At 40.4% G+C, this 12326-nt stretch overlaps 2 protein-coding genes across 3 annotated transcripts; both read left to right on the top strand.

The window, feature by feature from the left end:
- Positions 1-289: 289 nt before the first annotated feature.
- Positions 290-3703, top strand: LOC146583518 (coiled-coil domain-containing protein 42 homolog). 2 transcript variants are annotated; one of them, XM_085272793.1, is made up of 7 exons: positions 290-535; positions 642-747; positions 2273-2365; positions 2443-2577; positions 3003-3224; positions 3327-3485; positions 3581-3703. In XM_085272793.1, exons 1-7 carry the CDS (start codon positions 498-500, stop codon positions 3698-3700), a joined length of 873 nt encoding a protein of 290 aa, XP_085128919.1. In that variant the 5' UTR covers positions 290-497; the 3' UTR covers positions 3701-3703. The 2 variants fall into 2 exon arrangements, with proteins under 2 accessions (XP_085128919.1, XP_085128909.1); XM_085272783.1 differs by having other exon boundaries at positions 298-535; positions 2443-2634.
- Positions 3704-5466: 1763 nt separating this feature from the next.
- ildr1a (immunoglobulin-like domain containing receptor 1a) lies at positions 5467-12116 on the top strand. Its single transcript, XM_085272771.1, has 9 exons — positions 5467-5737; positions 6368-6538; positions 7003-7152; positions 7521-7640; positions 7792-7938; positions 8276-8398; positions 8512-8693; positions 9331-9957; positions 10102-12116. Exons 1-9 carry the CDS (start codon positions 5692-5694, stop codon positions 10138-10140), a joined length of 1605 nt encoding a protein of 534 aa, XP_085128897.1. The 5' UTR covers positions 5467-5691; the 3' UTR covers positions 10141-12116.
- The last annotated feature ends 210 nt before the right edge of the window (positions 12117-12326 follow it).

Here is a 12326-nt window from a genome sequence, read left to right as displayed (position 1 = left end):
GAATATGACATCAACATACGCCATAGATGGATCTTAAAGGTTTGGTGTGGATGGAAGTAATTAGCTACCAACTGTTTCTGGTCAAAAATCTTATGGCAATCAGTGGACTGTTTGGTTACTGTCAGTTAATTCTGATTAAACTGCAGATGTAGGTTAAACAAGTGGTAAACACCTAGAAATCTACCTGTTTAATCAATAGCATTTCTGTTATTTAGTCAACAATTTAATTACAAATGTTTAAGTATTCAATGTAAATGATTGCAGGTTTCCATTTGTATGATATAAAATGAAATGCACAAAAATGGTGCAGTTTTCTACGGGTCTCGGCTGCAGCACCAACTTTAGCCGCTGCCGCGGAGACCTGCGCCTTTACAGGTTCCCAGAACTGTTACCATAGAAACGCTACAGAGTCGTGAGTCTTCTGCAGGAAGGAGAGTAAAACTTGGAGACCGTACGGTTTACTCTGGCTGAAATTTGAAAAGACAACACATAAAGTCATGTTCTCGCAGCTAACGCCTGAGGAGTCGGCTTCACGGTGAGTTTGTGTGCTGCTTCTTCCCGTCCGAGCGAGTGAAGCCCAGCCAACATCAATCTGAGCGGTCAGTGCTGCTAACTTTCTGCCGCTGCTTGTGTGTGAACAGGATGTGGACAGCAGCGGGACGCGACAGTAGCTATGTCCTCGTAGAGCTACAAGTATTACAGCGAGAGCAGGAAGAGCTCAAAGCTAAGTACGAGGAAAGCAAACAGGTGCGGAATTATTTCTCGAGACGCGAGGCAGTCACTTCTCGCGATAGCTGAACGATCAGTCTGAAGGGTAGCGTGAACTTTACCAACGCACTGTAACTACTGAATGTTTAAGTATTTCTAATCTTAAAAACGAACAAATGTATTTAAGTTTCATCAAAGAATTAAGAGCACTTTATTGGGAGCATCTATTAATTCCTAAACAATTATCTAAACAGCCAGTTATCTGCCACTTAAAGGCAGTGGCAGGGCTGTCCCATCATTCAGTGTTGTTAACAATAAAATCTAAATAATAAATAAAATCTATTTGCTGTAAAAGTGTATGACTATGTTATATGATATATCAGGAACTATTCATATAAATGCCATAATCTTTAAAAGAATTAAGGGATCATTCATTGCAGTACAACACTAATGAATTTAAACATCTATGCAGCTTGCAGGTGGTGGTCACAGGCCATTGCTCTCTCTTTATTCCTGAGAGATTTTTCTGTACATTTAGTTTTTGCTAGTGTCCTTGTCAGTAGTGGTTGCATGAGATGGTTCCTTCTTCAGCCCACTGGAGGAGCTGTATGTGCCCCCCCCCCCCCCCCCCCCCCCAAAGAAAAAAAGAAGCCTATTGCCTCCCAGCACAGTCTTAGTAGTAGAGATAATAGGAGATTGGCTATGCCAGAGGGCTGTAGAAGGGCATCAACCCAGCTGGGCACCAGCATCTGCACTTTTAAGTAGGAACAGGAGGAGCACTGCTAAAGCCCTTCAAAATGACCTCCAGTATGCTACTTGTGCATGTTTCTGAACAAACTATCAGAATCAGACTCCATGAGGGAGGCATGAGGGACCCACCTCGTTTAGGGGGACCAACTGGATTGAAATTCACAAATAGTATGAATGCATCTTCACACTATCATGCACCCACTGCCAAACCAGTCATGCTGGTTGATGTTGCAGGCAGCATAACATTTGCCATAGTGTCTCCAGACTCTTTAACGTGTGTAAAATATGCTCAGTGTGAATCAGTGCCAGTTTTGGTGTTTCCTGACAAGAACAGAGGTCTGTGGTCACCACCTGCAAAACCATTCCCTTTTTGGAGACATGACTTATTTGTGCCTCTCCAGTGTACCTGTTGTCACTTTCATTTGGGCTAAAGCAGGTGAAATTGATTCACATTGGTTTATGCTTCCTAACTGGACAGATGGAGATCGTTAAGTTTGTGTTTTACTCTAATGATCAAATGTTTGTCTTAATTGTTTTAAACAGTGCAACTTAATGTACAGTAACAAATTTTATAAGCACTTGATATGTTTTGTATACAAATATCTTAATTTTGCTACCCATGCTCATAATTTCAGAGGGAAGAAGAAGAGTAGGACAGCATAAGAATTCAGATTTGCAAGTAAAATATAAGTATCTCTAAACTGTACTTTCATTACAGCCCAGAACTGCGACATGCTTGTCTTCTTGTAGCAAAAGTCTCATACAAATTTTGGCATAATTTTTTTTTTTAACCCTATTATGTGGGTTTATGTAGGTGTTGGAGAGTTTGCAACAGCGTGAAGAGGAGTTGCACAAGAAGATAAAGGAAATGCAAGACCTGCATTTAAGCTTTGACATGTATCACAAGGTATGACAGGAGATCACGTTACATGCTATAAATGTTATGGGAGGAACAAAAAAGTAAGGCCCTCAATCTGCTTCTAGGATGAAGAAGCTAATCGAGCAATCGAGAAAGCAGAGCAGGAGAGACAAAGGGTGCTTCAAAAAGAGGCGGAGATAGAGAGGCTGAAGGAGCAGTTGGCCAAACTGACTGAGGAGAAACAGGAGCTCGAGCATCAGGTGAAGAGACACTCTGTGTACAGAGATCTCTTGGAGCAGCTGCTCAAAATAACTAAGGTACTGTAGCTTTTGAATACAAGTATTACAATAAATGTGACAAATATTATTCTCAATTCAGTACATCATCTGATGCTTTAATGCCTGTTTTTAACATATATGGATAAAGTGAGATATTTGACTGTCTCATAAAAAATATCAGCTCAATTTGAATGTGATGGATATGGATTTATGGGATTTGCAAATCACGGCATTCAGTTTGTATTTGCATTTTACAGTCCGTCCCATCTTTTTTGGGATTTGGGGTAACGATTGCTGATGATAGCAGTGGATTTGTTTCAGATCGCAGGCAAACTCTGGCACGTTTGAAATAGATGGTAATTTGCTTTTCGGGCTACATCCTTAATGAGAGTGTAATTGTGTTGCAGTTTAAAGATGTGGCGGCGCTCACGGATCATTTAGAGAGTCTCCTCCACTTCAGATGCCAGCTCTCTGAGAGGGAGAGTAAGGCACAGGAGCAGGCTGACGAGCAGAGAAAAGCACTGCTGACACTGGAGCAACAGCACAACCTGCTGTTGCTGCAGAGGAACAACCAGCTGTCTCAGCTCCAGACCAAGCTGGAGAAAACTCACTCTGAAGGTCTAATATGGGTATGACACATAATCCTGGATCAAAATCCCAGCTTCAGTGCTAAGACGGCCTTAGATGTTGGCGTCTTCTGAATGAACTCTGGTTGTCCTGTGTTCATGCAGGAGAAGAAATGGAATAACATACAGGAAACGGCTGCCAGGAAAACACTGAAGCTGGGACAGATTAAGATGGCAATTTTAAATCTGTATGAAATGACTGGTGGCCAGGTAGGAGGAGAGGAAGGTGTGGATGTGAATGACACTGAGAAACAGCTGGAGCAGGTGTGTACCTTCACAGAGCAGAGACGGTGAGCAGCTGACAGTGAAACATTAAAATGAAGATTGTAACACACACCCCCCCACTGTCTTTTCCTTAGGTCAAGCAGTTCTTCGAGGACCAGACGGACATAGTGCAACAATATCAGCCTCACTCACAAAGGCGTAACAATGATCAGGGAAAACAGAAAAGCAAAAAACCCACAAATAAAGAAATATGAACAGACTGTCTTATGAAATTATTTGTACACTGGATCTGTTTAAATATTGTTATTACTATTTTTTATCTAAAGTCTATTTGTGTGTTTATGATTTGAATGAATTAACTGAAGTTGAAATAAGTACTGTAATGTGTAAGTGCTTACGGCTTTAAAATGTAATTCGCTGACTCAACTTCAGAAATGAATTCAGCAAACACTGACGAACATGAACTGCAATCAGCAGCTGCTTTGTGTTTACTGTATATTTATGTACTGTCAGGATTAAAGTAATAAGGGGGCACATAAAACTAGCAGGCCTGTGCCAGAACTGAGCAACTTTCCATCTAACTACAAACGCACAACAAACACTTGTAGTAGGCTACACACATAATGAGTTAATTGGTCAGTACGACAGTCATTTAGCTTCTTATGTGATCTTAATCCAATAAATTAATAACAACAACTTTATTTATATAGCACACTTAAAGACCAAGGGTACACCAAAGTGCTTCACAATAGTACAGCAGATTAAAACATGAATAATTAAAGACCATTAGCAATGTACCGAGTATGCTAGCGGGTCAATGGCACTAATTGGGCAAGAATAAAAGTTAAATAAAGAGTAAATATCACATCATAATCAATAGACACACATGGATATCAAGTGAAGAGATATATATAATGGTAAGCACATAAATGAAGATGGTATAGGAGTATTAACTAACTGGAAAAGCAAGGTTAAATAAGTGAGTTTTTAGTCATGATTTAAATGTTTGGATGGAGTCGGACGCACAAATAGCAATGGGAAGGTTGTTCCACAAATTAGAAGCAACCAGGGCAAATGCACGGTCACCTCTGGTCTTAAGCCGAGATCTAGGCTGTACCAAGAGTAATTGGGTTGATGATCTTAGGGCTCTCCCAGGGGTGTATGGTCTACGGAGTTCAATGAGATAGCTAGGCGCTATATTGTTTATGATTGTAAAGGTAAGCAGCAATATTTTAAATTCAACATGGTATTTGACAGGGAGCCAGTGCAAATCATTAGTTAACTTGTAACTTGGAAATAATGACACTTGTTTAATCCCTGACACCTACTAATAAACATGTCAGTGCACAACTCATGAACCCAGTGAATTGTTCCAGTTTCACTTACTTGGTTAATTAGACCTGTTTCCACTTGGAAGTTGGAATAGAAGAAATTATGATACTGATCATTCAGAACAGTTAAGCTACAATAGTTTCACACAAGCGCAGTTGGTAAGTATACTTGAATATGAACTTACCAAAGAGGTTGGATCTGTGTGTGGTTATATGAGTGTAATTTGTTTTCACTAAAACACAGATTATTATTGTTGAGGTTTTTATGAAAGACTAGAAGACTTTGATTAGTCTAGGAAACAAAGGCATGAAGAGCAAAGCCCAGCTTCAGTTTTTCCCTCCCCTGTATTATTCATTCATGAGTCACACAGCTGTTTTGAAGGGATTTCGAAAAACATTTCCTAACACCTGGAAGAGCAAATATTTGCTTAACAGGAATAAGCTGAACATATTTTTTCCTAATCCAGGGATGGTTTCTCTCCAGCCCAGTCAAAAGATTGAATCTAGAGTTCAGAACACATTTGTCACAGTGTCATACAAACAAAATACTCCTACAGCCAGAGAAAATCAGATAAGATCAGTGAGATGTTACAGGTAGTATCTGTTTATGCGCTTGCAAATGATCGTGGCATTTTCCTGCTTTATACCTGCCTACGCCACAGGAAAGCTCACCTGTTTCGGGGTGGAGCCATAGATGAGCTCAGTCTCAGGGATCAGCTACAAACATTGGCTAATCTTCAGTGGCACTCGTAGGCGGAAACAATGAGCAGTTTTGGTTAGGCCAAAGTGAAGCTAGAAACTCGTGTTTTGTGGTAATTTTTTTTATTTATTTTTTAATCTTGGGAGTGTTGCCTCTCTGTTTGTATTTGGAGCCGAAGGTTTTGGGGTGAGGGGGTTTGTACCCTTTGGTAATCATGGAGAGACTTCCTGTCGCTGTCGTACTGCTGTCGCTTCTGAAAGGTAATTTTTTTTTTTTTACATGTTAGCTTCATGTTTGTGTAAAAACAAGTGTACTAAACCAGTTTATCAAGAAAATGTTAAAAAAAAAAACACTTACAAAAATGAACATCAGTTTAAGTATCGGTCACATGACACAGGTGTTTACATGAAGCAATCAAACATGACCGTCTTGTTTCATAGTTGGTTAAGCAAATTATGTGTTACTCGTCTTTATAACCGATTTAAACATTTGTCTGTCGGAGATTATTAATATTTGGGTCACTTTAGAGATACTTGGGACCCTGACCATTGAGTCACTCTTTAAAGTTAAGCCAACGATTTTCTTTATTTCCACTCTGGAAAGAGTCACTGCGCTATGCGCACACTTAGATGAACTCATCGGGTTTCATTCCACCTTTTCAGTGTTTGTTTGGTAGTTTCACAGTAGGCCACTTCCTGTGTCTTTGTCTGTGCCACCTGTTTTTCTGGTCCTGCTACTTTGACATTAACTCCTTGGCTCATAGTAGCTCTCACTCATTGTCTCCTTTCCTCTATTCTTCTTCCTGGACTTTTGCTGATAAATAATGTAACCTAATGGATCATTGTATAATACTATATGTGGTTAACTCTCTGTCTGTTGTCTTTCTGCAGTGTCAGTATGCGTTCAGGTGATCGTTCCCTACACGCAGTACAGCACGCTTATGTTTGCCAAAGTGGTCCTCCGCTGCGACTACTCCACCTCTGCAAACCCCCAAAACGTTATTCTCACATGGACTTTCAAGTCTTTCTGCATGGACCCTGTACTGCAGTATTACTCCACAGGTACAAAAGCAACTGTCACCTGAGGGGTGGGGGGTGCCGCCACAGAGTGGGATTAAAGTGCCAAAAAACTTTCGGCAACGGTGACAAAGATGGAAATCTATGTAGATGTAGATTTAAATGCATATACATTTCTGTGCATTTCTGCCCTCTGCATTAATTTGATCTAATTCTTGGGGTTTTTTTTTTTGTTTGTTTGTTTTTTTTCAATCAGTTCTTTATTTTATTTTTTTTACTCTCACCTCACTTGGTGTGGTGCTTCCTACTGCACACATTTCGTTTTTGCTATTCCCAAGGCTGCAATGAACAATTTCAATAAGAATAATAATTTCATCTATGATCATTTGTGGGTTGTACCTGATGATCTTGTCTTTTGTGAACCACCAGTTTTATCCCAAACAGCCAGTAACATGTTTTGGCCAGTTGTCAGTCTTTGCACTATCAAGCTTTTACATCTGGTTTTGCAGCATACCAGGCTCAACTACAGTTAGGACAAGATCCATCAAATGACTGTCCAGACCGTGACCGGACAATACGCACTGTGGTCCAGAAAACAGGAAGCAACCAGCCTATACTGGGAACAGAGTACCAGGAACGGAAGATTTCCGTCCAAAACCGTGAGTTCACCCCAAGATGAGCCTAAATGTGATTTGTTTTGTTTTTTTTGTTTTTTTGGGGGTTTTGTTTTTTGTTTTTTAAGCTGAAGCACCTGTATAAATCTTTTAAATAGATGCTTGGTACAATATGAATGGGTAGTTTTGTTCAAATAACTGTGAACTTTTTTTTTTTGGTTGTTCTTCCTTCATTTTCATTATGTGATCATTTTTGCAGAAATAAAGGATTAATAGTATGTTATCCTGATGGCCTTTTAATTTGTAGAGATGGAAGTGAATTGACGAATGCTGTCCAGTTCTTTGAGCTTCTGAAATTAGGGCACAACAGAGGAAGTTGAATTTAATCATGTATGTTTGCATTGTCTGGACAGAGGCAGATCTGGTGATCAATGAGGTGATGTGGTGGGACAACGGGGTGTATATCTGCAATGTTAATGCTCCTGGAGACACCAGTGGGATCACTTCCAAAGAAGTCAAACTCATTGTCTACAGTAAGAAAGAAAATATGAATGCATAAGATTAAACACAGCAGAAGCTGCAGCTTCTGTTAATGTTATTAATGCTGTAACATACGCAAAAACCTAGTCTGCTTCTTAAGACACAGAACACAGAGCGTCTCCCTTTTTCTTCGTCTTCCTACAGACTGGTTGACTGCGTTGCTCATCATCATCGGTGCCCTCCTTCTCATCCTGCTCTTATGCATCTGCTGCTGCCAGTGCTGCCCTCAGATATGCTGCTGCTATGTCCGCTGTCCCTGCTGCCCACAAAGGTGCTGCTGTCCTGAGAAAGGTAAAAGCTTTCATTTAAGGGCGCTTCAACAACAGAAGTCAAGGAATAAGGCAGTTTGGGAGTTGAGGAGGAAAAAAACCAAGCATGAAGGAAGGAAGAATATTTCATTGCCTGTATATCTAGTGAATGTTTGATTGCTGTTTCCATTGCTCCACTCAGTTTGGTCATTAACAGATCCTTTCTGCAGGCCTTCATTTGTGTTTGAAAGTACCTATTGCTAATAGCCTTAGTGAAATCAAACATGTGACCTTATCATGCTGCAAATAAAAAGCCCATATACTTTGAGATAGCCTCACTGAATCTGTACATACTAGAAATTGTTGTTCTCACGTTTTAGCTGTGATGCAGCATCGTATGGTGAAGCAGGCTCAGAAGGCCATGAATCCTTGGTTAGGAGGACAACCAATATATGCACCACTGAGCTCCGCCCCCAGCCAGATGAACCCAATGCTCTACGCTGGTACATGCACACATTAATCTGCACATATTAAAGTGTCAGACTTAAATAGGTTATAATTTGCTGTTTCCTTAAATTTTCTAAATGCTTTTTTTTCTTTTCTTTTTTGTCTTCAGGGTCTGTTGCAGGAAGCAGCATCCCTTTAAAGACTATGCCTCTCCCTCCTCCTCAGTCTTCAGCTTACAGCATGCCCCCTCCCAGTGTCCAAGGTAACCGCACGCCAGCCAATAACAATCACATGCTCGACTACCTGGAGAACCAAGTGAGGGGGTTGGAAATGACCAGTCCTCTTCTACAGGTATGTTCCCACGACTTTTAATGTAAACAAAAACACATTTGTTGGTTTACAGCAGGGGTGGACAACTCCAGGCCTCGAGGGCCTGGAGTTGTCCTTGAACCAACACAGCTGATTTAAATGGCTAAACTAGCTCCTGCAGTTCTCCAGAGGCCTGGTAACAAACTAATCATGTGATTCAGGTGTGTTGACCCAAGGTGAGATCTAAAACCTGCAGGACACCGGCCCTCGGGGCCTGGAATTGCCCACCCCTGGTTTACAGGCAACAATCTGTGAATTGTAATGGCTCCTATGCTTCATGGCCTACTACGTCATGGGCGTTGCACTTGTTTGAATACTTTTGCTTTCTGTATCGTTTTTCTTTTTTAGCTAACACAAGTCAGTTGCGACGACTTTTTATGACTTATGTCTGACTGATGTCATCAGAGAATTAAAGTGTGACCGTTTCAGACGGGCTCATCAAACCCACAGTGAAGAGAGAGCTTTTTGCTTAGTTTTAAACACGTCTTTCACTTTTTATGTCAAGAATGCATATAGTTAGAGACATCCAGACTTGACACAAACACGTTAATCACAGCATTGTGTTAGAAAATATATATAAAATATATATTTATTTCTTCTTATCTCTCTCTTCTTTCAGTCTCAGCCACCCCCCCCACCTCACACCCAGCACTATGCACCTCCTGCCCAGCACTATGCGCCTCCTTCCCGCCACATGCCCGTCAATGTCCCATTTTCACCAGGCCCCCCCAGCATGATCTCTGCCCTCAACGATGGCCCAGCAGAGCGTCGTGTCATTACGCTTCCGCCAATAAGGGAGTCGCAGTTAGGTAGAGTTCCACCTCCTGCGCCCAAGACCCGGCCACCGAGTTCCAGCGAGAGCAGCCGCAGTGGCTACACTCGTCGCGACGAGCAAGGGGGAGCGGGCAGACGTTACCCGTCACCTACCAGATCTAGAGGTATTCCCCGGAGCTACAGCGAGGAGTCACTGGATGGGCGGGGTCGCAGCCGGGCACGAGAAGGCATGGACCGCCCTCGATCCCGTTCCAGGGATGACTTGTTTGACAGCAGGTCCAGAGGGAATTACTCTCCCCCAGCAGCACGACACTCGAGGAGAGGGTCCTGGAGCTCAGATGAGGGAAGCAGCAGAAGAGGGGCGGTGGGAGGTGCAAGGAGAGGAGGTGGAGGCTGGTCCGATAAACCTCCCAGTTACACAGAGTACGAGCCGGGACAGAAACCAGGAGCACGAAGAAATGATTATTACTCTGTAAGGAATACTTTGCTTTAGTTTGCAAACTTGCAAGTACACCAATGCACTTGTATCACACATTTCTCAAACATGCAGTCACTATTATAAATAAAACCTCTGTTTGCTAGTGCAGTGAATCTAAAGTTAGTATGTCTCTCTCAGGACAAGGCGTCTCGCAGTGGCAACAGCATCGTCATCTGAGCCCTCCATCTGCGAAACACACTGACCTCTGTTTCAGAGAGCAAGCCAACTCATTAGCCTGTTGTCTGGCTCTGGGTAAACCCTTTATATGCCCATATATATATATTTTTTAATCTGTGAAACGACTAACTCTTTGTACATCTGATGAAGGACATAAACTCTGAGATTGAAAAATCCAGATATTCGTCATGCTTTCCCCTCATACAGGTGGATAGAGGTCAAATGGCTCATGAGAGAAGGGAAACCTTTTAAATTAAATTAAATCAAATGATTGTAACTCTGAAGAAATTGTGGTAATACTCCCCTCGGCTGGTTTGTTAGTCTAAAGAAATTATTCAGAAGGAAATTTGGACTAAAAGCTTGTTGCGTTTTTTGTTTTTTTGTGCTGAAGCTCTATTTATTTGGTAGTTAATTCTTATAAGGGATAAAGTCATGAAACAAACGCTACAAGGTGCAAAAGAAAAGTCTCTCAGGGTGAGTAAGCATTTTTGTTTTTGTTACATTATAATTTATAGTTTAAATCACATCAATATGATTACATTTTATGCTTTTGTTAAATCACAAAATATTGCTTTCACATCTCCATAATGTCTTTAGTGTCTTTTGTATTTGCTATATTTTAAAAGAAAATGCATACATTACTTGGCTATGGTTAGAAAATGCATGTGTACATAACTTGTATCTCGTTGATACTAGGAGTAAATTAGTCATACAGTCAGTGGAGTGACGGACCTTTTTGATTCATTCACTGTTATTACAAGCTATTTTTTTCTCTTTTTAAAAAACTGTACAGTTACTTTGTCATAGTACTTCAATAAGTCTTTGACATCTGGGGTACAACGTACCTGTGAGTTGCTCTTCTTCCTGTTTGACCTTTGAGCAACTTGATAGTCGCACATGTTGTGTCGATAATCTTTGCGATATTCCACATGTAGAGAGAAATCATCAAAGTAGGTTGCCATATCTTATCACACTGCCACTGTTTTCTTGACAGCCATAGTTTTTAATATTCTGAACTATTTGCATATCTAAATATAGCCTAAAATGCAAAAGCAATATCAAAGTATGTATCCAAAAACTATAAATTATCAGACATCGACTATACACCCCAAACCCCAAAACGATTCACAGTAGAACTGTAAAATAAAGCCTAAATATGATGCAAATTAAAGCTGATGGCAGGACAGTTTATGTAAAGGTCAAGGTGTTGCAGGAGAATTATAGTTTTGGGGTGTTTTTTTTTTTTTGTTGTTTGTTTTGTTTTTGTTTGGTGGCTTTTCACATACTGGCAAAGCAAGTCAGTTGTTTTTGCGCTTTAATGTAGATTTTTTTTTTTTTTGTCTTAATGTCATTTTCAGCTGGGTTTTTTTTCTTTTTCTGTTATGGTGCTTTTATTTTTTTAATTTTTTTTAAATGAAACTGTTTTCTGTAAAGTCATTGTACAAACCTACTTCCCAAAAATTGGGAACCTGTGTAAAATGTAAATAAAAATGAGAATGTAAGAATTTGGAAATCTCAAAAGTTTTTATTTTATTCAAAACAGAACACAGAAAATGTGAAATGTTTAAACTAGGACACTTCACCATTTCATGGAAAACATGAGCTCATTGTCAATTTGATGGCAGCAGTTCATCTCAGAAGTGCTGGGACAGGGGCAACAAAAAACTGAAAGTAACTCGCACTAAAAAGAAACAACTGGAAGAACAGCTAATTAGGTTATTTGGCAAAAAGGACAGTAGCAAAGTTAAATGTAAAATAATATGTATTTTTCTCAGATTTAAAAGTGCATGAGGTTTTGTTTTTTTTTTTTTTCTTCTTCCGGTTTACACTGTCTTTGTTGAAAGTGCACATGATGGAGCTGAACTGAGAAACCAGACGCTAATTATACCTGCTTCTGTTAATGAGGCAAACACAAACAGCACTTCTGAATGCACTATCATTATCACTGTTTCAGCAGCATGCCCTAATGCAGCCACACAGTGGTTTCTCAAATACTGTTTATCACTTGATGCTCTTGTTGTACACTTACCAGCCAATTTACCAGTTACGTCTGGCTAGTAATGGGTTGAATCCCCTTGTGACTTCAGAGCTGACTTAAATCTTCATAGCATATATTCAGAAAGGAGCTAGAAACATTCCTCTGAGAGTTTGCTCCATACTGACATGACAGGATCACACAGTTGCTG

Source organism: Mchenga conophoros, linkage group LG1 (assembly GCF_057382185.1).
Source record: "Mchenga conophoros isolate Kocher_MC1m ecotype Shallow Benthic linkage group LG1, M_conophoros_male_GT1.1, whole genome shotgun sequence".
NCBI classification, from domain to species: Eukaryota; Metazoa; Chordata; class Actinopteri; order Cichliformes; family Cichlidae; genus Mchenga; species Mchenga conophoros.
The sequence above is the reverse complement of the archived record's forward strand: the minus strand, read 5'-3'. Positions and strand labels throughout refer to the sequence as shown.

Bases quoted from the DNA above. Each gene is read 5' to 3' on its own strand.
- LOC146583518 (XM_085272783.1), top strand. From the start codon at position 498: ATGTTCTCGCAGCTAACGCCTGAGGAGTCGGCTTCACG. The intron at 748-2,272 runs GTGCGGAATTAT...GGGTTTATGTAG, and splicing joins AGTACGAGGAAAGCAAACAG to GTGTTGGAGAGTTTGCAACA. The intron at 2,366-2,442 runs GTATGACAGGAG...ATCTGCTTCTAG, and splicing joins GCTTTGACATGTATCACAAG to GATGAAGAAGCTAATCGAGC.
- ildr1a (XM_085272771.1), top strand. From the start codon at position 5,692: ATGGAGAGACTTCCTGTCGCTGTCGTACTGCTGTCGCTTCTGAAAG. The intron at 5,738-6,367 runs GTAATTTTTTTT...GTCTTTCTGCAG, and splicing joins ACTGCTGTCGCTTCTGAAAG to TGTCAGTATGCGTTCAGGTG. The intron at 7,153-7,520 runs GTGAGTTCACCC...TTGTCTGGACAG, and splicing joins GAAGATTTCCGTCCAAAACC to AGGCAGATCTGGTGATCAAT.